This window comes from Taudactylus pleione, unplaced genomic scaffold, assembly GCF_031769625.1.
Source record: "Taudactylus pleione unplaced genomic scaffold, aTauple2 ptg000105l, whole genome shotgun sequence".
Lineage (NCBI taxonomy): Eukaryota > Metazoa > Chordata > Amphibia > Anura > Myobatrachidae > Taudactylus > Taudactylus pleione.
The window spans coordinates 10,186,348-10,213,222 of record NW_028284507.1 but is presented as its reverse complement, the minus strand read 5'-3'; the positions used below and the strand labels follow the sequence as shown (position 1 = coordinate 10,213,222).

The 26,875-nt window shown below is 42.6% G+C and overlaps 1 protein-coding gene across 1 annotated transcript in view; it reads left to right on the top strand.

The window, feature by feature from the left end:
- The window catches only part of LOC148525571 (substance-P receptor), a 231,290-nt gene that overhangs the window by 121,462 nt on the left and 82,953 nt on the right, over positions 1-26,875 (top strand). The window contains exon 2 of the mRNA XM_088470840.1: positions 14,176-14,373. Within this exon, the coding sequence (XP_088326966.1) occupies positions 14,176-14,373 (198 nt within the window). The remainder of the gene's footprint in view (positions 1-14,175; positions 14,374-26,875) is intronic.

Sequence of the window (26,875 nt, the reverse complement as noted above, 5' to 3'; positions counted from 1 at the left end):
GGCTATTTAATAACTACCTAACATGTAGCCTAACCCTATCTCACCTAGCAGCGCCTAAACCTAACCATCAGGATTCTGATAATGTCATCATTACAGCTGTTGACATTGGGGACATGTCAACATGGTGCCTGTTGATATGTTGAACCATGTTGCCTTTCTAATGTTGATATGGTCAATGTCGACCATGTCCGGAATCACTGTATAATTATACACACACATATATAATCAGTAACAGACAACAATGTGATGCGGAGTGACCCTGCCACCTACCTATGCTCTGCCACACTCTGTTCCAGATTTTAAATAATTTATGCCTGGAAGTATGGTAATGTTCCATAACTTGTTGGTATTAGCAGAGCACACTGTGCTAGCTCTCAGGATGTATAATCTACTTAGGCCTGAGTGTGAAATGGGAGCGGATGTGCTGGGTGCAGTAGTCCTTCAGACAGATTGCTATACCAGGGTACAATACTCTTGGCCATGGTACATGCGGTGTGGAATATGTAACGTCGTTGTTGGTGCTGGTAAGAGTTAGTCTGTAGTAAGTCAAAATGGCTGCTCTCTGAGGCACACATCCAGTTTTTTTGCTATTTAGTGTAAAAATATATGGACTAAGATACCAGTCATTATTATTATATATTATTATTATTACTATATTATAATTACACAGGTCTGCGAAATTGAAGGTATTGAAATCTTTTTTAATAGTACTTTTGTATTCTTAATTATACTCCTGTGTACATCAAGAAATAGTATATTAAAAAAAATTACCACATCACATTTACCTATTCCATACATTTTTAAGAAAAAACAAGATTAATTGTTTTTGACATATTTATTGTGAAATACGAAGAAGTGTAGATGATATCACTATGTTTTTGTCTTAATTACAAAATTAAATAACAATAAAATCAAACAATAATAGAAACTAAGGCCCTCATTCAGAGCCGCTCGCTAGTGGCCGTACGCTCGTTCCGAGCGATGTTCGCACATCTGCGCATGCGTACGGTTTTTAGTACGCATGCGCGAACCAGTCAGTGCGGCCGAAAATCGTTTGTACGCTATATAGCGAGTGCCTGCTATTTTGAGTGACAGAATGAGGCGTATGTGGGTGGTAACAGGGGAAGGTGTTTGAAAACGGGGGAGTGGAATTCGAACGCAGGCGTGCTTAAAGGTCAAAACGGGCGTTTTAAGGGAGTGCATAATTAATACAGCAGCGTCATTGACCACGTCACTTGGTTTTTTTTAACTCAGAACTGCTCGCAAAATAGCGGTTGAAAAAACCAACCACAAGAATAGCGAACAGTTCATACGCTGTACGATGTACTCGATTAATCTAATAAATAGCGGACATGACGTATGGTGCGAGCGGCCAGGGGGCGTTTTTATCAAATAAACGAGCGTATGTTTTGCTCGCTCGTTCAGACTTAGAGGTGTGAACAGACTGCAATTTGCGAACGGATCATTTGAATAGCCACCCCTTGTTTTTGAACGAACGACCGCAAATAGCGAACGGCTCTGAATCAGGCCCTAAGCCATAATTATTGAAAAAAATCGTTGATATCTTGGTTTTATTGTCTTCAAATGTCATTTTGTCGCTTTTCGCTTATAAGCTTTTTCTGTGTCGTCTCTGTGTATCATCCAGCAGTAGTCAGCCATCATGCTGCCGTCCCAATGACCTTGGTATCTTCTTTTTACATCTTTAACATCTTGGTGTAGTGTAGTAGTGTGTGTAGTGTGTACAGTGTGTGTGTGTGTGTGTATGTGTATATGGTGGTAGGCAGGGGTTAAAATGAGACGGCACAGAGCAAACTGTGTTGCATCTGTTGTATTTGGTTCCACCTTTGCCAGCTCACCTTGTAGTTGTTATGTGTGTGCAATGTTCCTTTAGACAGTATGGGGTTTAGGCCCTTTGTAAATTTCATCTCCAGACCCATGTGGACCTTAATTTGGCACTGGGCAGGGGAAAGTTTTATGACGAGAACTGAATTGCAAAGTTCTATACTACCGACTGAATTCATTTAAAACAATGTTTTATAATAAATGTAGGCAGAATACATTTATTACTTTAAAGAATATGAAAAAAAATGACTTATTCATAAATACACGTTTTGCAGAAAAACGTGATGTGATATGCAAAATCCGGAGTCATTTTCGTGTTCAGATGCCAAAAACTCTCTAAGTATCACATAAATTTGTTAAAAAAGCTTTTTCATTGCAGACCTGTGTTATTATTGTAGGTATGTCATTCAGCATGTCTTTGTTCATTTGTCTGGTGGCACAAGTGTTTAGGTCATTATAATGCTTAATAACAGAACTGTAATTAACTTACATCACTACAGATTAATGCAGTGAAAGAAGATTTGCTCTGAAGAGCTGACAATCTATGTAGGAAAGAAAGCAGAGAAAATAAGTTAGGATATAAAGTATAGTAGGCTGGTTTGCTTTTATCTGAAGGAATTAAATGTTTCATATCTTTGCTGAAGATTCAGATCCATATAGTGAATTCCATTGCAGCAAATTACAATGGAGTCTGTGCCCTGTGTTCATATCATCATTGACTTACAGACTAGAACTATAATTAGAGATATCTGCATCTCCAGACTTTGCCAAGTAATGTGGTAGCTAATTAAGATTTATATAGACAAGGTGAGCCGTCGGATCGCGGTGCAGCCTTATAAGCCGATAGTAAAGCCTGTGCTCTAATATCAAAGCATTTCTGCATTTTTGGGATTTGATTATTCAGATTATTCATTATTTATAAATGTCAGTATGCAGCAGTCGGTCTTATGCCCATGGAATCGCAGAAACTTCACCTTAGAAATGAACCTGGAGCTCTCCTAAGGAAGCCATCATTTTTGCAGCAGGATGTTTACATTTGTATGACAATTTTAATATTTTAGGTATCATTGTCTTGACAAGTTGTCAAACTCGTGCAAATAAAACTCAAACTAACATAAATTTTTCTGACAATCTTGCACTGGATGAATCCTTTTCCCTATCACTATTATATAATTGTACACTCTGCTGCTAGGGTTGTGGTTCAATAATTGTATAAACACAATGGCGGAAACAAGGATTGCTTTCTAAAATATGTACCATTCAGAAATGCATAGCTCTTCTATTGCAGGCCATACCCCTTATGACTGATACTAATCACCTGCAGATTATTAGTTTACTAACCTCTCTGGAGATATCGATATCCCCATTACCACATTCCATCTACCCCCATAAAAGATCCATCTTGATACATTGATGCATTTTAGTGAGCATCTGCTATGATAATCTAACGTAAAAACATTCTACTAATCTGCAGCAGATGTTCTCAGGTGGTCATAATTCATATCTTGGTTTCTAGCACTAATACTAACACTGAACCTCATTTAGGGGCCTATTCATCATATGTCATAGGCCCGTCACACATGCGGCAATACTAGTTTCTGCACGTTTTTATTAACTGGCCTATTCTTTATTAGGTGCACAATGGGGCTGCCTAGTATTCAGCAAACTACAAGAACTGCAAGTTTTCGGAATTTGCTATGGGAACTAATGCCATTTTGGTTCCCAGAGCCTCGCTCCTTCATATGGGTAGGAGGACTGGAGTTGCAATGAAGGATTGGATCCCATTGCTGCCTCCACACTGCGTTGACATGCTTGAACCTAGGTCACGCATGAGCAGTTGGTCATGTTGGGGATCGAGGGGACAGCTGCTTTTAAGAGGCCCCTTAGGGTTCTATTTACCATTGTGTGGTGGTAGCGATCATTCTGTACATAATGCAGTACTGTCACTATTTGCCATGCCTGAGCTGCTCTGTGAGCCCTAGTGAAAGCCTTTTCCTCTGCGATGATTATTTTCCTTTCACTGGCAGTTTAATGCCACAATGAAATGTGCAAGTGATTATTCACATCTTTGTTTAAGCTATCTTAGGAACATGTGCATAGCGATGTGACCCAGAGAAGCGCATTTGGCTGCCCTGGATCCCAGTGACGTGCGGTGAGGTAAATTGCTTGGCAGGTACTGGCTAGTATCAGAGCCAGATTTACAGATACATATATGAACACGGTTTCATGTGGGCATTATACAAAGGTGCAGCAGTATGTAGTGCTGGAAATTTGGTGAGTTTTGATCAGGGATGTGCGGTAAAGGTAGACAGGGGAGGCAGTGCCTCACCACCTGCCATACACTTTTTACTCCAGAGTTTTGACTATAAAAATTATTAGAATAATACAAAGAAGATATTTATAATATTTTTTTACATTTTTTCTTAAAATATTTATAGCCAAAACGCTGGACAGGAAAGGCTCTGCCTCACCTGACCGCACATCACTGCTGGACCCCACATAAAAGGTAACCAACCCTGACCTGAGGCTAGTGGCTTAACACTATACTATGTACCACTAGGCCCCCGCAGATCTCACGGTGGCATGGGGGCGCCGGGGGCCATTGCTACGCCACTGCAACTGTGAATGCTGGTCTCTGAAGTGATCAGAGACTAAGGAAACCTCTGATCACTTCAGAGGCCAGCGTTCCCAGTGATGCAGTGCACGAGTGACATCATGACGTCACCCGCGTTGTGAGGAGCCTGCGCAGCCGTGCCTTCTGGATCAAGGTAGACCCAGTCAGGGCGGCAGCACGGACGGCGGCTACGTGGAGTCAGCAATGCCCAGCATGGACCGGTAAGTGCTGGGGTCAGGTAAGTACTGGGGGGGCACTAGTTTAAGGGGCACAACAGGGGGCACTGCATAAGGGGGCACAACAGCAGGGGCGCTGCATATGGGAAAAAAGAGAGATTTGCCCTCCAGCACACTGCAGCAAAAACAATACTTAAATCCTACATAATAATAGAGATTTAGAGGTATTGGTTACACATATTTGCAAATATATGAATAAGCGCCAGGCCAATCGTCAAGGCTCCTCTATACTGGCGTCCCTAATATTAAGGGTCTCACGTCCGAGAAGCAAGGCACCCCCAAAAAATTCCAACCAAGGGCCATCCCCAGGGCATCACACGAAAAAGGGAAAAAGGTGATAGTGAAGTATGTAGAAAAGATGTGTAAAGATAAATCAATAAGTGTTAATGAAATGATAAAGAATTAAAATGACATATATAATGTACAAACAAATATGGGCACAACTACAGGAGCACTGCATATGGGCACAACTACAGGGGCACTACATATGGGCACAACTACAGGGGGCCCTGCATAAGGGGCACAACTACACGGGGCACTGCATAATGGGCACTGCATAAGGGGCAATACTACAGGGGGCACTGCATAAGGGGCAATAGTACAGGGGGCATTGCATAAGGGGCGCTACTACAGAGGGCATTGCATAATGGGCACAACTACAGGGACACTACTACAGGGGGCATTGCATAAGGGGCACTAACTTGATACATGCAATTTACAGGTTATAAGCTATGTTCCCAATAATCTGGTCCTACACGGATATAGAAACTGCACCCTGTCTTGAACTGAGGTGACAGACTGGCAAGAGCGGAGAGGAGGGTTGGTGAGGTAGATCTTTCAGGGTGGGATGTAATGGGCAATACTGTGTGACATAATGTGTAAGGGGCATTACTGTGTGGCACAATGCTATTAGGGGTATTAGAGTGGCATAATGTGTTATAAAGGGCACTACTGTGTGGCATTGTGTTATAATGAGCATTATTGTGTAAGGGGCATTACTGTGTGGCATAATGTGTTGTAATGGGCATTACGGTGTGGCATAATATGTTACAGGGGCATTACAGTGTGGCATAATGTGTTATAAGAGGCACGCACAGAAAAATATCTTTGGGGGGTTCGGGCAGGGTGCCATAAACTTGTTTGGCAGGGGGAGCGAAATTAATAGTTACTCCACTGCTTAAGGCACTTGATATATTATGTCAATTCTGCAATCCAGTGGCTATAGGGTTGGTAACTAGGTTAACATCAGGGAAATCTCTGAGCAGTGAAAGAGCTGGTTACTTTAGAAGTAAATTTAGCTGAAGAGTGCAAATTGCACCTGGGCAGAGCATGTTGCAGTGGAAGGAATGCAATGGCTTTGTTTCTGTGCACAGTGATAATAGTGCTGACTTTTACATGTAACACACACGTACTGTACTGTGCTGCTCTTTATTACACTGCAATGTAAAGTTGTGCTAAGATGCGCCCCCTCCCTTTTAAATGTAAATGAGGACCACTGTGCGAGTCTGGCACCACTCCCAACATTCCAAGTTAATTATACATGGATCATGAGCAGAAGATGGAACATATACACATGGCAAGGGCTGGCACAGAGGGCATGGAGGCAATCCCCCTTCCACCTACTCTAGTTTTACTTTTTACAGATAAGGCTGGCTCTAGAATAGCCAGCTCTTCCTCAAATGCTGCACACGATTAGCTCCGTACTATACAACTGTGTTTTGTGATGTGCACTAAGGGCCTGATTCAGAGCCGGACGCTCTGACCAGAGCGCTCGCTCTGAATCAGTGCCCTCCTACCTAAAAATGGAGCGGCTTCCACCCACAGCTATGCGAGCGGCCAAAAAGATGGTCGCGATGGCCAAGACCACCGCGACCATCGGGCTTGTGACGAGACCCTGCGGTAGGGTCTCGGTGACCGCAAGCTCTGGAGTGATTTTGGCTCTATCAGAGCCAAAATCACTCCCACTGACATCACTAGTGATGTCAGTGGGGCCGGACCCAGACGGTAGGCGTTCCCATGGGAACGCCTCCGTCTGGCAGCCACGCCCCCGGCACGCCCACCAAAGGGAGCGTGCTGTCAGTCACCATCGAAAGCTCACCCCCTTTGGTGCGAGACCCAGAGCGACAGCTTGGCTCCCTCCGTCGTGCGCATGCGCATTAGGGTAACATCAACCCGCTTGCGAGCGTCCTGCGCTCGTGAGCTGGTCTGAATGACCCCCGGTAATTAATGCAGTTTGCAGGAAGCTGCGTGTTTGTCGCCAATATAACATTTGGTGGATAAATTGCAGCTAATCCACACATTTTAGATATGATGCAGCATATGGTGAAATCCACATCATAGTCTCTTTCAATAGCTACAGACCAGAGATAAACAACATTTTTAAAACTGTTCTGCAAAATTTTTTGCCTTAACCGTTCCCATTCTTACCGCAGCCGTAAATCACAGCAGCATTGTCTGTCGCTTTCTTGTATTTATTCATAGACCATACATCCTGAAAAATTGTGAATCTTTATTACAGAAAAGGGTTTTGGAAAAAAAACACTTGCTTCCCACATAACAGCCAGACCATGGTGTGATAAGCCATTCCAGCTCAGTGTGAAGCTTACCCGTCACTTTGTGTCATATCACATATACAGTTATAGCACAGGACATATTTGGGAAACATAGTGTCACTATACAGTATACTAGCATGTACAATACAGCACAGCAGTACAGATTAAGCATAAGGTCTACTCCACAGTTTCTCAAACTTGGTCCTCAGGACCCCAAATAGTGCATGTTTTCCAGGTCTCCTCACAGAATCAGTAGTGAGATATTACCTCCACCTGTGGATCCATTAAAATGTGTCAGTGAGTAATGCTTACACCTGTGCATCTTCTGGGTGACCTGCAAAATGTGAACTGTGTGGGGTACTGAGGACCGTGGCCCTGATTCAGAGCCGGACGCTCTTTCAGAGCGCTCGCTCTGGATCAGGGGCAGTAATTTTTTTTTGTGTGTCGGTGACCACCCACAGCTTTTGCGATCGGCCAAGTGATGGTCACGATGGTCACGACCATCGGGCTTTTGACGAGACCCTTGTGGTAGGCTCTCGTCAAATCGCAAGCCCCAGTGAGCTTCCGGCTCTAATAGAGCAGGAAGCTCACTACTGAGGCCGCCCCCAAATGGCAGGTGTTCCTTCATTAATTACATTTTGTTAGATTAAGGTTCACACATATATTGTTGTGAATTACACTCCTATCACTTTGTGAATACTAGTAATCATTTGGAGGTTTTCCTATATGAATTGTATTTATACACTGAGCACTTTTTTGCCTGTCACTAAGCACTTTATATAGTAAGGTTATTATTTTTAAATATACATATACAAGGGTATACAAGCACGTGAGGCGCTCTATTCCAGTTCCAATATTCGCATTTGTTTATATGTAACAGATCACCACTGATACATTTTCTACTGGTGGGCCAACTCCCATATTTTTGGGGAGTGCTTGATACTTATATCTTTATACGGTAAAGTAATATACACGCATGTGAAAAGTATATTAAAACACCATCCACAAGGATCTGTACTAAATTGGCGCTGTAATCTCCCTCTACACACCTATATATATATATATATATATATATATCCTTGATGAAGAGGCTAAAAAGGAACAGTATTTACAGAAGTTTAGAAGCAGACAAATCTCAGGTGCACAACTCCAAATTATTAATAATATATATAAATGCAATAAAATCTGGCAATCAATAGAGGTTTTTAGCATAATCATGGCCAAGCTTATGGGCCTACCCACCATATCCAGGTAACCTCTTTCAGGTAGGTCCCTAACATACTAGGGTTCAAATCCAGAGCGCAGGACCCCCCAAAAACTGCCCCAGCCAAGCCGCCCCAGGGCACCAGCATAGTAAGAAAAGTGCAGTGTAAAGCGATAGTTAGGAGCAGCTGCAGCTGCATATAAAGAATGAAAATAAAAAAGTGAAGTACATATATATTAAACACACAGTGAAGGGTTAAAAATAAAATGTGTTATAATGGAAAATGTGTAATAATGCAGTGCCCTGAGACAAATCAGCCAATGCAATCCAGGGGGACCCATGCCCCAAAAATGAACCAAAGTTGCACTACAGTATATAACTTGTAGGACTTATCTGGCAAAATATTTATAGAATGTCCATCTCCAGAGGATTTCCTCAAGACTTTCTAACAGATAACGATTGTACAATTTCTATTAACCCTTTTGGGTTGTATGATACCGTATAATTTTATTGATGCACATTAAAAGTAAAATTTTAAACCATTTATGTTTACAAAGAGTGCCCCAGCGACTAGCCCTACTTTTTTCTCCTTTCCTTATGATATCGTCAGGTTGTGCAGGTTCAGGGATGAGGGAGGGAGCCGGCACTGAACGATATCGTTAATGATATTGTTCAGTGTGTGTGCTCAGTGTCGTTAAGGACATTGAGCACACCACTGCCGGGAACACACTAAACGATATCGCTCATGGAGCGAATCGTTTAGTAGATACGTGGCATAACAGCAGAGAGAGGTCTGCTGCAAAGTCTCGGATTAGCTGATTGGAAAAAAGTCTAATTTGTAGATATTGGTAATACTCCCGCTGGAAGATGCCCGGGAGGACTACTATATCAGAGAGCTGAGGGCACATCTAACCTAGGAGCTGATTCAGAGTCGCAGCGATATCGGATGCAGAAATGTTTTTTTGTCTGCGCAAACATCTGATTTTCACCGTGCATGCGGGCCGATTTGATACGTACAGAGTCACAGTAAAGATAGGGGTGCACGGTAGTAGAGATGTGAGGGGCGCTCCTGGAAAGTGACTGGGAGGTAACAGAATGATGGCTAAAAAAAACAAGGGGAGATCTCGTATTCTTATGTGAGTGCCAGAGGCAGGTCGTGGGCATATCAGGGAATGCAGATTGCATACAGAGACGTTGAACAGGTCACACAGGAAGCCATACTCAGACAGAGAATCTGCACCTGCCATCGGGCTGGTGCAAGTTTTGACGATGTAACCGATGGTGGCGTCAAAAGACGCACCAAGCAGTATTTCTACGTCTATGGACGCTGACAGTGGGCGCCTCACTCCTTGCACATTCAGACACATAGATCTCCCCCAGGGTGGGACTTTGTAGCGGCATAAGCATAAAGACGCAGATGCGACTGCAGCAAAAGATTGAGATTGCTCAGGAAGAGCGTGCCGGCCTTAGAGCACTTAGAAAATCTATCACTTTACTTAGCATTTATTTCTAGTTCTTATTTAAGCTGAATGTCCTCACTCTGATTTTACACTTTCATCAGGGTGGGATTTCCCATTATGCTGCTAGATTGTTAGCTTCTGGGTTTGCTGAGTTCTGTCATTCACAGTGATAGGATTAGAGTGTAAGCTCTTATGAGCAGTGTCTTATGTTCTTGAAACTGTTATTTGTCCCTTATGTTACCCGTATTCTATAACTGAATCAGTGGAGAGCCCCGGTTTAATGATGCTTATTTATTGATACTGTGTTCCAGGCTTAATGGAGAAGACTGTTTAATACATTTTACATAATTACTCACCTTTAAGTGAGATAATGGGTATGAAAGCCATGTCATGAATTTTAAATAATGTATCGTTCTTTAATCAGCCGATTGCAACACTCCTAGAGGAATGCATGTTTTACATTTACAGTATGTAAAGATTTATCTGTGATTTCGCTCTGAATGTGTCTCTTTTACGTTAACAAAGATATTTATACTTGTGTTAGCCATATGCGGAATACTGGAAAAGTGCATCTGGTGTATGGCCTGGAGACCGACAATACCAAGTCCATATCCTAAGGCTCAGTTCTTTTAAGCATGCACAGGCGGACGGTGCATGCACAATAAAACCCAAAACAGGGCTTCACTACACATTGATGTTAACCTCAATGGTATAAAACCATCAATGGGGAGAACAGGGCTCTGGGCCTGATTCAGAGCCGGACGCTCTTTCAGAGCGCTCGCTCTGAATCAGTGCCCTCCCTCTAGCTACCACCAATAGCTATAGCGAGTGGCCAAACAGATGGTCACGATGGTCAACACCATCGCGACCATCGGGCTTGCGACAAGACCCTTGTGGTAGGGTCTCGTCTGCCGCAAGCCCTGGAGTGCTTTTGGCTCTATCAGAGCCAAAAGCACTCCCACTGACATCATTTGTGATGTCAGTGGGGCCGGCCCCAGACGGTAGGCGTTCCCATGGGAATGCCTCCGTCTGGGCAGCAATGCCCCCGGCACGCCCAGCAAAGGGGGCGTGCTGTCACACAACATCGACAGCACGCCCCCTTTGTAGCGAGACCCATAGCGACGGCTTGCCCATTGCTATGCGGGTCTCGCACATGCGCACGACGGAGCCGGCTCCCTCGTGCGCATGCGCACTTGGCCAACATTGACCCGCTTGCGAGCGCTCAGCGCTCGCGAGCGGGTCTAAATCAGGCCCTCTGTGCCTTCAATGGTGGAAACCATCATTGGATCTCTGCCATTGACGGCATAACCATCGCCCATCATTAGTTAACCATCAATGATTGATAGCCATAGATGGTTGGTGGTTATCCCTACTGTACATGCGCAAGTGTCCACTCATGCTTGGATTTCGCTATGGGACTTGGTCATGCAGTGGTCCTCCCTCGTGTTAGGTGTGTCTCGATGCATGTAGGTAAAAATTTCCCAATTTTTTACTTTAAAAGGATGCTTTATACATTTTGGCTGAGGATGCACCTATACACACTCCTATACATACCCATTTTAATACACAAACTGAAAATTATTTTAAACACCAGGTGGGCTTTCTCCCATAGTCTAAAATATATAATGGTATTAATGGATTGATGAAATTGACCCTAGTGTTGTCAGCCTTGTTGTCCAAGGTTGTTTTAAGCCTTTCATATGTGACAAGTATATATTGACCTAGCTAACTGACCCAATCCATGTAGGACCTACCCTTCTATGGACACTGTGATCGCTAAGGGAAGCCAAGCTCCTGCCTTGGTGATCTCCACAATCTACTGGCTAACAGCAGCTACTCCCACAACTTTCAATTCCATGTTTCCACCTTTCACTGTCATCATAATCGCACAATAATCCCAGTCGCCACAATGGAATTTTCAATATTGGTGGCTGATAATGCTTCCAAGTTACAGTAGCCACACACATTTTTATGTACAGTGTCAGTTGTTCCTCATACTTCTTAGAGTGTACTGTATGCTTCTTTGGCCAAGACAATCTTCTCCTTCTATTTCATGTCATTCTATGTACTTAATATGTCATCATTTTTATTTCATTGTAGTTGGATTATTGTTGTTATTATTATGTATGTGTGCATGTGTTGTGCAGAGAATTTAGACCATAATATTGCCGGTAAGTACCTAGAAAATCATAAAGGACAGCACTCCCAGCAAGACCTGTCCTATGCCATAGAGGGTCTTCCGGTTTATGACCCAGAAGTCCCACTGGCATCCATCTGCGCATGCACAGAAGGACATAAGCGCCACAGGGGGAGCTGGGAGGGATGCCTCTCAGGGGGTATCCCGAAAAGAATCCCATAGGCTTCTATTGGGTAACGCCATCTAAATATGCCGGATAGTTTCTCTCTTCTTATCTATTATAGAGAACTGCAACAAAGCCGCGATTCATACTGGGGGGCAATAAGGGGAGAATATAAGAGCTGTGAACAGTATATACAGACGGGACACATCTAGTATTAAAAAAGCTGCCTATACTACACATATATGCACTCCAGGCAAAGCGCGAATACAGAGATCTGTATCAAAGCCGCATGTCATACTGACGGTGATAATAGGGATAAGTACCACAACTGCCAATACTATCTACAGACGGGACATATATCCCAGTATTATATAAGTAGCCTATACAATATATTAATCTTAAATAATAAACAGGATCTGATTTATTCACATCACGGTTAGAAGGTAAAATACTGTCTCTAGCTGCTACTATTAAACATACCTTATTACAACAGTATCCAATAGATAAGAAGAGAGAAACTCTCCAACAACATTGTTACTATATAATTTGGATACAAATATAGGTGACTAGTCTGAGAGAATAACAGACTTAGTTGACCATAAACAAAATAAATACAATAGTTAGATTGCTTTGTTCTAATAGAAACAAGAATGATAACAAATAATGAAACATACCAATCACATTGCATCATGATATAAATAAGGATTGATTTATCTTTTCCTTAGATCATTATATCTGTTAATACAAAACATAAGATATAGAAAAAGATATAAGCGATCGAAAAAATAACAAGACACCGTAATCAGTGATTTTAAAAAACACTTTATTTCTTCACTTTCTGTCACAATCTTTACTATTGTCTTTTGTGTTTTCAGTTTGTAAAGACTGCAAACTGTTTTAAATAAATACTGAAATAAAAGTAATATTTTATATGGAATAGAAACAGTAAGCTTTTTTTCAATCAATCCCCTGAGCGCACCTACTGTTCTCATCTCTTTTTCCTTTTTTTTCTTTTATGAAAAAACTATTCTTGTTATTAGTATATAATGATGAGCATAGCATGGTAGCACCACTGTGATTTTCCCAACAAATAGATATAAAATATAAATAAATACAAACGATAAGCCCACGTAAGGGTAATAAAGGGAAACAAGGGGATTTCTATGAATAATAAGTGAAATACCAATCAATAAAATAATATTCTGTGCGGAATAACCATAACCTTCTGAATATTGGCAAGTATGATTTTTTTTTTGTTTTTACTCACAAATGGTCAAAATGACTAAACTAAAATTCATGATTTAAATGTTTTTCTTGTCTCTACTGCTTTGAATGTTTTGAAATGTAATTACCATTTAAGGCAGGGATGGGGAACCTCAGGCCCGGGGGCCGTATAAGTCTCGCGGAATCATTTGGTCTGGCCCTCTGAGCTTTTTTCTGCTAGCCTCATCTGGCTAGCAGGGTGCCTAGAATGGCATCCTGCAGCCAGAATCTATGCAGTAGTGCCGTCTGGAGCATCCTTAGGATGCTTCAGATGGTCACACTGCTGCACTTATAGTTCCCCGGAGCATCCTCAGGATGCTCCAGGCATTGCTATAATCACCGGCAATTGTGGCTCTGCCCCATGTGATGTCACACGGAGGGGGCATGGCCTGCACCGGGCCCACGAATAAAGTTACATGTATCAAAATGGCGCTCGGCAGAAAAAAGATTCCCCACCCCTGATTTAAGGTAACATTTTACCAAGATGACACTTTAGAAGGCACATCTGTTCTGTGCAATAAAACAATCCTTAATGGTTACAGTAAGGTGTATATAAACCAAATGCTGTTACATATATATGTTCCAGATTCGCACCTAAACCCAGCAATCTGCTGCTTTCTGATACAGCATCTGTAGAACAAAAACAATTCAATAATCACCTAGAATGGCACATTTACTCTAGATTTCTCTCTGTTACTTTCCAGGTACATGGCTATCATCCACCCGCTCAAACCCAGGCTATCTGCTACTGCCACCAAGATTGTCATCTGTGTTATTTGGAGTTTTTCCTTTTGCATGGCCTTCCCGCTGGGATACCATGCGGATGTGGACAGCATGCTAGGCCGTGACGTGTGCTACCTGGACTGGCCTGGCTATGAATTAGGTCGGAAGTATGAAAAAATGTGAGTGTGAAAAAGTCTCAGAAAAGGTTTTGCTTTGCGTTTTGTTCTTTTTAAGTATAGCTTACTTGTAATGCTGCTAATTTGCATTTCATTGTATTGTATTGTACAGTATGCAGATCTATAAAATAATACTTTGACACTATCCCAGACCCTCCAACATGACCTGTTCCATTAGGTACAAAATGCTCTGCTCTTGGACTTCCCTTTTAATTTATGATTGCCTTCACCTGTGCTGAAAAACCTGTCTCATCAATTACCTAGTTCAACACAGGTGACTGCAATCATACATTAGGTGGGAAGTCCAGGAGCAGAGCATTTTGTACCTATTAGAATGGGTCATGTTGGAGGCTAGGCTAACCCAGAGGTTCCCAAACATGGTCCTCAAGGCTCCCCAACAGTTCAGCTTTAGAGATATCCGTGGTTGAGCACAGGTGACTTAATTAGTGCCTCAGTCAATTTGATTTAACCTCCTGTGCTCAACCATGGATATATCTAAAACCTGAACTGTTGGGGAGCCTTGAGGACCATGTTTGGGAACCCCTCGGCTAAACTATTGAACTATAAGGTGCCTCCTCTTGTCCACTTGCATGGTCATTCACCAGGACCATGCCTAGAGGAGAGATCAGGAAGGAGCCAGTGTGCACACATATGATACATTGCACTATTCTCTTATTTGTGCCAAAAATCATCCATTTCCTCTCATGTTGCCTCTTCTGCATTTTATGATCACAGCTATATTGTATGTAATACCTAAATATTCCATATGCCACTCCTCTGCTCCAAAATCGGCAGCTCTATGCACATTGGTACATAATGCTCTAGGCACTATCAGATAAACATATCCCTCAATGTTCCAAACATATCAGGACAATAGAGACCATTACCCATGTATGCCGGGCTAATAAACTGACACACAAGTGCAAGGGATGCTTTAATGAAATAAATTGTTGCAATTACATATTACTGAAGCTGGTACACACGATACGATCTATCATCCTTTATATAGTCCCGAGGCGAATCATAATGATATATCGTTCACATTATATAGTGTACTGTATATGCCCAATCCATCGATACATCATGCCACTGTATGGTGGATCGTGTAGTGTGTGCAGCAATGTGATGTATCGTTAGCCACAACTCTGGGTTGCACCATTGTTTAGGTGTGTGCAGCTTAGGTTCTCAGAATTGTGTGTCATATTCCTCCCGTCACAGGAATTGACAAACTGTTAAAGAATTGCAAATCCATTACATTTCATTGTCATGTACGTTGTACAATGTAATAACCACATATCTGCACTTGCACTGAATTGTGCCCCATGGATCATGCCAACTAGTGCCAGAAGTTCTGAACCTCAAGTGTAGTCACAGAATCTGCATTTTCTGTCCTTTGATTGCTACCATTGCTTAGATTAGTGGTTCTCAAACTAGGTCCTCAGGACCCCACACAGGTCACGTTATCCAGGTCACCCAGCAGGTGCACAGGTGTATTCATTACTCACTGACACATTTTACAAGATCCACAGGCGGAGCTAATTATTTCACTTGCGATTCTTTGAGAAGACCTAGAAAACATGCATCCTGAGGATCGAGTTTGATAACCAGTGGTTTAGATAAATGTATTTACTTAGAGTCACAGCAGATTTTGGTTGCTAAGAAGTATAACTGCCAAGTAGCAAATGATGCAACTGCGCACATTACATAATAAAATGATTATGATTTGCTTTGGCATTTAATTTTTTGCTGCCTTCTCATGGTAAAATAAACTTTACCATATATGTTTTTTCTAACCAATCTACTTGTGAAGTAGAGATTTCAACTGATATATTTTAAACTTGAAGATGCAGAATCCTGGCCTCTCACATCACACTTCCTTCCCTACCCCCTACAAAAGGACACGTTAGCCAGAACCAATCACTAATTACTATTTTTAGTCTTGTTGCAGCAGTATTACTGAAGGTAAAACAAACATACTGTATCCAATATTATACATTTCTCTTCGGCTAATTGTTAACTAATCCCTACAAACAGAGCCGGCTCGACGCATGTTCGACCAGTGCAGTTGAACAGGGGCGCCACCCCATAGAGGGCACACCCCTCCCAACCATCTCAATATCAGCGGGACAATCCAGTTTTTCGGGCACAGCCCCACGGTTCCACCCGCAGAACGAAGTGTCCCGGCGGTGGACAGGAGGTTGGGCACCTCCACCGCCGCAGCTGTGCGGCAGTGCCGGCCCCGGAGAAGAAGAATGGATGCATCCATTCAGTGCAGGAAGAGGGTTGAGGGCAGCCCAGCTACTAACAGAGTGCTGGACGCCCCCAGCCTGATGTTAAATGTGAGGCGTGCCATACGGGCACACCCCCAAATAGCATCATTTAGGGGGCGTGGTCTATGGTAATTAGGACAACCCCTTCTCAGTCGCTCGCAGGGTTATCGGGCGTAGGAGTCCCTCTCTGCACATTGTGCGGCTCCTTCTGGAGCTGGCCTTGTCTACAAAAGGGCTTGTATACAATAGATATATTTCAAAACAGTTGCTCCAAGCACTGCAGAGAATTATATGAGTTAAAAGAGAATCTGACAACAGGTTGTACTGTGTACATTGGATTTCAGTGCCTTGTGCATTATATAATATGCAAATAAACAGGCTTTTGGCATGCTCCATTTCACCTATTGGAAAGTGCTTAGTATAGCGCATTCCCAAGTGTATAGCACTAGAATGCACTATGGGCCTGATTCAGAAGCAAGCAGTTGTGCTTGCTATTGCAGCAGGAGGTGTCTGTAAGAAACAGACACCTCCTGCTGGCGTCTGTTATCCGAGTCGCAATAGTAGCTCCTTTGGCCAGGCTGCCTAAGCTGAGACTTAACCAGCCTGACGGGTTCCTGGTAGCCTGCGAGGCCAGGAAATCTAAGTTCCCCGATGCTGACCCTGGCCTCGTCCCTCCCGGACACGCCTCTGTTTCCGGGAATGCTGACCAGACTGGCCCCTGGTCCACCCCACACATCAATCATGCTGCAGCTTGGGGAATCTGCGCGTAAGAACGCAGGACCCACTCTGCACTTGCACAGACTCCAAAATATAATCGATGTATGCAACCATCATGTTTGTGATCACCTCTGGATCAGCCCCTATGTTCTCTCCAAGCTGGGTTCCTCTACGCTTTACAGCTCTTCTGCTTATGAGGGAATCTGGCCCCGGAGAGAAAACAGACCATAGAGAAAACGCTTTCTTGAATGCCCTCTCCCAAGCCACAGGGCATCATTTTTTTTTTTTACATATTCCCTATAAGGCACTATGTAAAAAGCCAAGATGCTGTATATCTAGAGTTGTTTTAACCATAAGGAAGCAAAATAACAACTCAGAATATTTGCTAATTGTTTCGTAGTACATAAGGGAATATGATTTTATAAATATATGTACATCTCCTTTAATCCTTGCTCAAAAAATGTAAAACAAAAATAAAAACATTACAGCCTAATCCTCAAAATGCACTGTACGTCCTCGGTACCGCAATCTAATTGCTGATCACTGCAGGCAGAAATACTGGTTTATCCACACTCCTGTTACAGCAGAGGCTCCTCTACAGGATCTTGTTGTCCATATTTTACCAGCGTTCATTATTTTGAGCAGACCAAATACAAGTCTTGTGCATGAGAATAAAGAAGGCCCCCAGCATAACTCCATGGATGTGCGTTTAATTACTGTAAGTCTGCACTTTATCCTCGGCCACAATACCCTTATCTGCTATTATCCGCTGGCCTCTGTGTGTATGCCTGTTCAAGAGGAATCCTGTCCAAGCATGCATCTTTATTAATGGCTCATTGAAAGGCAGGTTTGCTTATTGCTCTGAGATATTAAAGCAATAAATTAATTTTTTTCCCATCTGTTTGTCACCTACCATCTACAGCTCTCTTTCCACAGACAGGCTAGTACTGCATTACACAGGCCCAATAAATATTGCAAAAGCACTGGGAATTGTTTACAGAGCAAAATGTACATTTTTTTTATAGTATGGGCTACATACAATATATAATACGCCAGAGACAGGCAACCTGGTTTCCCAGCTGTTGTGGAGCTTCAAAACCTAGCCAGAAGCTGAACAAATGTGATGGTACATGAGGTTCTACAAAGTAGGAGCCACAGGTCAGCTAGCACTGTGTTACACAAATATGTACATACCTGCATCCGCCCTGATTGCAGTGAGACAGTCGGTCAGTCCCTATTTGAGGGCTCTGCTCCAGTGTCACAATTGGCATTGAGTTATCCTGATCTTCATGGGGTTGGTAGGTATCGCTGAGCAGAACAGGTGCCACTTGCTCCTGCCACTGGTGTGTGCACTGCGCAGCGGTGCTATGGTGGTAGGATGAGACCCACTTGACCATGGTCTCTCTGTGACACACACACACCCCTCTGTGATATACCCTCGCCCCTCCAAGACAGCAATATTGGGAAGTATGCAAAAATGGAGCAAGCAAGGCCATGGGCATTACCAGTGGTCAGCGCCACAGAAGCACGCCACCTCCTATTTCTGATTAAATAATCGGCCACACTGTTTAGAGAGCCTAGCTGAGTGATCTCACTGTTTTGTTAATTGTTGAATTGTTTCATCAGTCAGTTTATAAAGATGGGGGGTCTATTTACCAAATAGGCCAGAAAAGACAGATTATCTGTTGCCACTCATCGAGGTGATAGAAGGTAATTTTCGGGCCTGTTTAACAGCAGCAACAAAAATATCATGAGTCAGCTTAGGCACTGTTTATCACCCTAGTGATACTGGGGGGGGACCAGTAAGCAGATACCACATTGGCAGTTAAAGTATTCCACGAAGTGAAACCAAACCTGCTGCTTCAGTCACTCTCCAGCAATCCACACAAATATGCTAAAAAGAATCTATATAGAATATATAGTAGTTGAACTCAAAGCACACACAAATATCTATCTATATATATATATATATATATATATATATATATTGTATAGACTTAGTACATTGACAGGCAGTCGGGGTCCCTCTCGTGCATGTGTAACCCAGTGTTGCCAGCTGACACATGCACACCCAGCTTCAAATATATATACTGTATATATATATATACTGTATATATAGATATAGATATATAATATATATATGTATGTATATATATATATATAAATGTAAATATATATATATATATATAAAATATATAAATGTGAAATAGAAAATAGTTTATTATTAAAGCATTTTTTTTATTGTTTACTGCACCTGCCATCGCTTTCCTGAGATATTGACATTTTAGGGGACAGCCGACAATACAGGTAACAATGGTGTTCACGGTACAGTAAATGTGCAGGGGATAGTTTTTGCAGGAGGGCCCCTGAGAGCACCACTGCCAGCAGCAGTGCATTATAAATAGGCAGCAGCCCTTAATTCTTTGTAAAAACCTAGATTCTCCAAGATTTACGGCTTAATGCCTTTGATTATTAACCCTTAAGTGTGACTCAACGTTAATGGGGATGTAGTCGGCATCTCGACCGTCCGGATACCGACATCCAGAATACTTGCTCTGGAATCTCGATGGACATCCGTATACCGGCTCCGGAATCCCGGCGGTAAGTATCAGGCTTAGGAGTTAGTTATAGGTTTAGGGATAGGCACTATGGGGAGGGTTAGGGTTAGGCTGCGGGATGGAAGAGTTAGGGTAAGGGTTATAGAATTTCTAGACATCTGTCTGGATTCTATCGGGATGCCTCTGTTGGTAATCTGACCGTCGGGATCCCGTAACCGACACCTTTAGTGCATACAAGCATATTTATTATGTGATCGCACAAATAATAAAAAAAAGTGGCCCTGTAATATGTTTGCTACTCCATAAAGCCATTTATATATATCTCCACATTTTTTTTTATGAAACTCACTACACTTTAGTCCTCCTCACTGGCCCAGACCAAGCCCTGATTGCCCTTATTGCAACCTAAGTCATGGAACCAAATCTTGCCAATTGCAAGGACCTGTATTACGTTTGCTGCAGAAATCAAATGTGTTCCACAGGAAGCAGGAATGGTGATTGATGTAAATTCCATGTTTCCTTTTTGAGACCTAAAGTCCATGGCTGGTCAGGATAGCCTTGGAGGGCCCATGGGCTCCTAACATCGGGAAGGTTCTGTACAAAGTATCACAGCCTTGCCTTTTGCACCCAGCCCTTGGGCACCATCACATGACCTCTGTGATGTTTAGATAGTTAAGTCCTTTGCTGTGCCATGGGCACCTGGACCCCTAGCACTGTCCTTGCTGAATGCGTTAAAAACCTCTCAGTGTCAGGTACACTCAGAATAATCCATTGTAGGATTCGGTGATGTTATATCTTCTGTAAAAGAGTTATGTCATTTCACAAATAAGCAGCAATCTCAAAGTATAGAGGATTAGATGCAAAAGGCCATAACCATGACGGAGCCTATCTGCATTTTTCTCTTTAACAGTGTAGATCTTGCACAATCAGTAATAAGATTTGCATTTGTTATGCAGCTGTTCCCAATGTAGGATTTGGTGCATAATTAATGCTGGTCATATATTGTCAGATAGAATGCCTGTCAGACCAACAGACCTTTTACAACCAGCAGATATTGTGGCCATACATGGTGAGATATGTCACAGTGTATGGCCACATGATATCTGTGTTCCTCCCCTGTAAAAGAATACGGGAAATGTTGGGCAGTCATATACTGCCAGATGCAGCCAATTATCGGATCTATCTGGCATGTTGGACTATTTCAACATGTACTACAGACCAATAATTACTGATCGGCTGCGGCAATACACTATTTGATTATCGGCCAGATTGGACGATTATCGGCTGATCGGATTGATAATTGGACAGTGTATGCCCAGCATTACATCTTATATATAAAATTCATTGGTCTGTTTGTTTGTTTGTCTGTCTGTCCGGTTATGCATTCGGACACCCCTGCACCGATTGGGTTGAAACCAATGCAAGTTGGTCTAGTTGGATCCTGGCCAGGCTTAAGGGGAGTTACGGTCCCGATCGGACCTCCCGTTGGTGTACACTGCACAGAACTCTGACCCGGGGATCCTGCCCTGAGCCTTCCACAGAATGGATTTGGATGGATTTGGACAAAAATATCACAGAGTGGTAACAAAGGACCCCAGAAGACATACTAGGCGGTTGTGGTCCCGGTTAGGTTAGGTTTTAGCAGGGTTACGTTCCTAGTTGGACCTCCTGTTGGTGTACGCTGGGCAGAACTTTGACCCTGAGAGCCTTTTCTGGGCCTTCCACTGGATAGATTTGAATGAAAACTTCACAGAGGGGTTGCAATTGGTCTGGGATGCCTAATGGAGAGGTTGGGTCCTGGTCGGACCTTACAGCGGAGTGCACCGAGCAGAACTTTGGCCCTGGAAGCCTGGATGGATTTGGACGACATCACATAATAAAACGTAATAACTTGACGATACACCCCTACACTGATTGGGCTAAAACCAACGTGAGGTGGTCTAGTTAGATCCTGGCCAGGTTTTAGCGGGGTTAGGTTCCTAGTTGGACCTCCCGTTGGTGTACGCTGGGCAGAACTTTGACTTGGGAGCCTGTTCCGGGCCTTCCACTGGATGGATTTGGATGACATCACATAATAAAACTTAATAACTTGAAGATTTAAATCCGGGCAATGGCAGGTACTTCAGCTAGTGTATGTATAAATGCTACAAAATTCAGTTTTATAGTGGAGCAAAGTGTGTTTGGGGTTTAGTGTACATTTAACCCCTTCATGCCTTGCTTTGTGTTACGGAAAATAGTCATTGTCCTTTTCTGTTTATGCTTGTGAAATATATCTATTATGACTTTACATCACTGTGATAAGTGGCACGTACAACATTATACCCCCAGCATGTATCAGCCTCAACAAGACTGTACATTCTCAGTGACCTGTGTCATTCGCACAAAGTATTCATAGTGGTGATTTATGTGTTATTGTGAGCAACTCGTACATTGTCCAACCAGCTGCACCTTAAACTACAGTAGATGCAGAGAATTTCACTGACCCTTTCATACATTACACCTGTGATTACTAGCAAACGCCGGCCATATTATAAATGATTAACTGCTTCATACACAATGGCTTCCCCTTACTCCTCTTCCCCATTAAGTCCTATACACAAAACTGTAACAATAAAAGTTATACTATATTTTATATTAGTCTGTTTTTATCCCCACAAATACCAGGGTAAACAAAACAGGTGAGCAGATGGCATGTGGACATACAGAATGTCTTCATTTGAAATGCTGACATTTGTCATTATGTCGACATTAGGGTTAAGCTGCAGGACGGGAGGTTTAGGGGGAAGTTAATGTTAGGCTACAGGGGGAGATTAGGGTTAGGCTATGGGGGGAGGTTAGGGTTAGGCTGCGGGACAGGAGGGTTAGGGGTAGGCACTAGGGGAGGTTAGATTTAGGCTACAGAGGGAGGTTAGCGTTAGGCACTAGGATGATGTTAGTGTTAAGCTATGGGGGGAGTTTATGATTAGGTTGTGGGACATGAGGGTTAGGGGTAGGCACTAGGTGGAGGTTAGTGTTAGGCTATGGGGGGAGGTTAGGTTTAGGCACTAGGTGAAGGTTAGTGTTAGGCTATGGGGGGAGGTTAGGTTTAGGCACTAGGTGGAGGTTAGTGTTAGGCTACGGGGGGAGGTTAGGGTTAGGCACTTGGTGGAGGTTTGTGTTAGGCTACGGGAGGTGGGTTAGGCTGCGGAACAGGAGGGTTATGGGTAGGCACTAGGTGGAGGTTAGTGTTAGGCTACGGGTAGAGGTTAGGGTTAGGCACTAGGTGGAGGTTAGTGTTAGGCTACGGGGGGAGGTTAGGGGTAGGCACTAGAGTTAGGGTTAGGGATAATGCAGATATACTTACTGGAACACTGGTGCATCAGACATCTCTACCGGGACTGGTGGTAACATGACCGCTGGGACCAGGAAGCCGATGTAGGAGAAACTGCTGCCGCCGAGAACAAGTAAGGGGCCACTGGGATGATATGTTGACATTCTATTACATAGACCTGGCTAACCTGCAGCTCTCCAGCATTCCCTAATAGCAAAACTGTGGCAGGCAGGGGTGTCTTTAGAGAGGAGGGGGCCCGGGAAGGGGAATGCCCGGCGGCCAGCAGCTGCCTAACGTGGCTGCACAGCAACCGGAGTATTTGTAGACCCTGGGCACTAGAGTGTGCCCGGAGTCTACTGCGCATGCGCAAAACACTGGAAACATGGCCGCGGCTGCCATTTTCCCGGCTTTTTGTACAGTGCTGACACCCGGTGCGGGACCTTGGAGAGGTAAATTTTAAGTAATATGGGTGCAGGGTGTGCGGTGCGGGCCCCATCCCTGGGCCCAGGGGCCCGTGTGCACCGCACACCTTGCACCCATTATTGATACGCCCCTGGTGGTAGGGCATGCTGGAGAGCTACAGGTTTGCCAGGCCTGACAAAGACATGGTCAATATCAACATTATGATTATGAATGTTGACATATCACACCTAATCTGCTTTTACTAGCCATGTTTCGCTAGTAAATTCATTGCCCTTTTAAATCTCAGGCAGAAAAAACAAAGGGACAATACATCTGCACACATTACATTACATGTAGCTATAGAAAAACCCAATAATCAGTGTATATAATTTGTATTCACATTGGGGGTGCTGCCATCTGACAATTATTGATAGTTACTAAATTGCTTAAAGAGGAAAGAACGAAATTTGTCTTATATGGCGTACATGGAATCATTTATTATCAATAAATAGAACAGATCTTAATTAGGTATACATTAAAATGGTTGGTGCAAATTGGACCAATGCAGCGAAATATTGATTAAAAAAGTGATATGAAGTGAAAGTGTGATAAGTGTTAATACATTATTTTTGGATTTTTAGTTTTAATAAAATGAATAAATCCCCACCGTGTGTCTCAATTTGTTAATCTACTATTATTCTGATGTGCAACTGAATTAGGCAGTCATATTATCACAATATTAGTGGTCAGAACTGCTATATGGAGGGAAAGAGGACCTCAGAAAATAATTATGGACCTACAATATTCATATGTTGAGAGATATATGGGCGTATCAGTATGAGAATCTCCTTGAATGAAGGGGGCACCCTTCTACTCTATAATATCACACACATTGATGTTGTTCTAACATATAATCTCCTAAATATTAATGTGGTTGACCATAACTAGTCCTTTAGTCACCCTATTCACAAATAAACCTGGTCTATCACACACTTTATTCTTAATAGTTCATTGGATCCCTATGTCACAACACAAAGGTGTGTATATTGTATATATATATATATCAACCCACCATTTGATTAGTACATCCACACATTATAGTAATAATAATATATTAATCGGTGGTACCATTCATCGATAAATTATCGATTTTAGGGTGTCTCATCCACAGAATTGTTAGGTAGAAAGGGTTCGATGTTTATAATTCAGCATTAAGTTTGTACACAGTCACTTTATGACGATAATCATTGGATCTAATAGTATGATTCCTTATTGATTATATGATATTTAATCAATGATTTATTAGAGGAACAATGTTTGCTGTTTATTTAATATATTCTCCAAACATTGCTTCTCCTCTCCATTCAGTCACAATGTGTAGTAATAATGAACGTATTCACATTTATTATCTGTTCAATCCCTTAAACTCCAATATGTAGGATGACTATTCACAAATGGTTTTATATAGTATAGGGATTCCCAATATTATCACCAGTATGGTATTAGCTACATTAGTGTCACTGCACGTGTGCAGACTGCAACTAAGTTGCTATTCTCAGGTTTGTGAGCTCATTGAGCTCTAGACTGCCACGTCTTGTATGGTATAAGAATTCAATATATTATCACCAGTGTAGCATTGGTTACATTAGTATCATAGCAGGTATACAGACTGCAACTAAGTTGCTGTTCACAGATTTATAAGATAACTGAGCTCTATACTGCCACATCCTAACATGAGGTAGATTTCTCCATATAATGATAAAGGTAGCACATCGGGTTACAACATATTAGTACATATTCATTGATTTTAAACACAGAGCACACATGGCAGGCGTGCCGTTAATCATATTTTTTTTTTAGTTTTAATAAAATTAATAAATCCCCGCCGTATGTCTCAATTTGTTAATCTACTATTATTCTGATGTGCAACTGAATTAGGCAGTCATATTATCACAATATTAGTGATCAGAACTGCTATATGGAGGGAAAGAGGACCTCAGGCATAAACACGATTGGAAGCATCGGGTTTTAGAACTTGACACTTAGTAAATAAGCCCCTACAACACTATGGGGTCTATTCAGAATGTTAATTATTGGGTTCCAAATGGATTAACATACTAACTCGCCACAAGCGCCGGAGCAATTCATCATCGTTTTGGAGCAGTGAAACCTGAACTTGAGTTCATGCAGGCACACACAGCCCTGGCGTCTGGTGGAAGGAGGCGGACAGGGCCGGAGGATCCGAATGGTTCTCTCTAAGGAACTTGGAACTCCTTCCCACAGGGCAGGAGCAGGGTGTGCGCTATCTGAAGAGGGCGAATCCACCTTTTTGATGAATGGCCCCAAAACTATTTCTACAAAATCAGGTGAGACTATTCATTTTCACCTGCTTTTGTAGAAATGAAGTGATGATGAATAGACCCCTATAGCACTACACCTACTTAACATGACTGGATCACTAGACATAATCATAATACAATCATATCAGCTATAAAGACATTACACACTACAAATACCCAATATGACCTAGCCACAGGCCATTATCACAACACAATTACATGCTTTATAGACATAGAACAATACACCTACCCATTATCAATGTGTTCACATGACATGATCCAAATACAACTATATTTTGAACATGACCTGACCTCTAGACTTGGTTATAATGAAATGTTATAACACTTTGAGCAGACATAGGATGCTACAGCTAAAAACAAGGCATAGGGGTCTATTCATCAACACTAAAATAAAGTTTTTAAGGACATTTTCCTTAATTACTTAATTCTCCCGGCAGAACACAGTAGAATTTAGAAAAAAAAAAGTTGTTTTTTTTTCTAAACTTTACTGTGCCCTGCCGGGAGAACACTGTGTCAGCACAGCAGACGGAGCCTGAGGCGGCTGCAGCGGTCAGGTAAGTGGGTGACAGGGGAGAGGTGAGCGGAGGGTGGGGGACAGAATTACCACAGCTGTAGGCAGTGCTGTGCATGCGCTGCTGTTACGGATGTAACGGAGCATGTGCAGCACAGATTACAGATGCGGTATGGTAGAGTAGAGAGGTAAAAGTATCTACTTCCCGAAAAGCTGTCATCGCAAAAATGACAGCTTTTCGGAATAGATACTTATGGGGAGGAGGAATGATGAATTCCTTCGAACATGTAGATTGTGTGGCCCAATCGACCGTCTGCACTGTCGACCTTTTGTCAGTTGACCTTTTGTTCATGTCGACCTGTTGCATTGTCGACCAT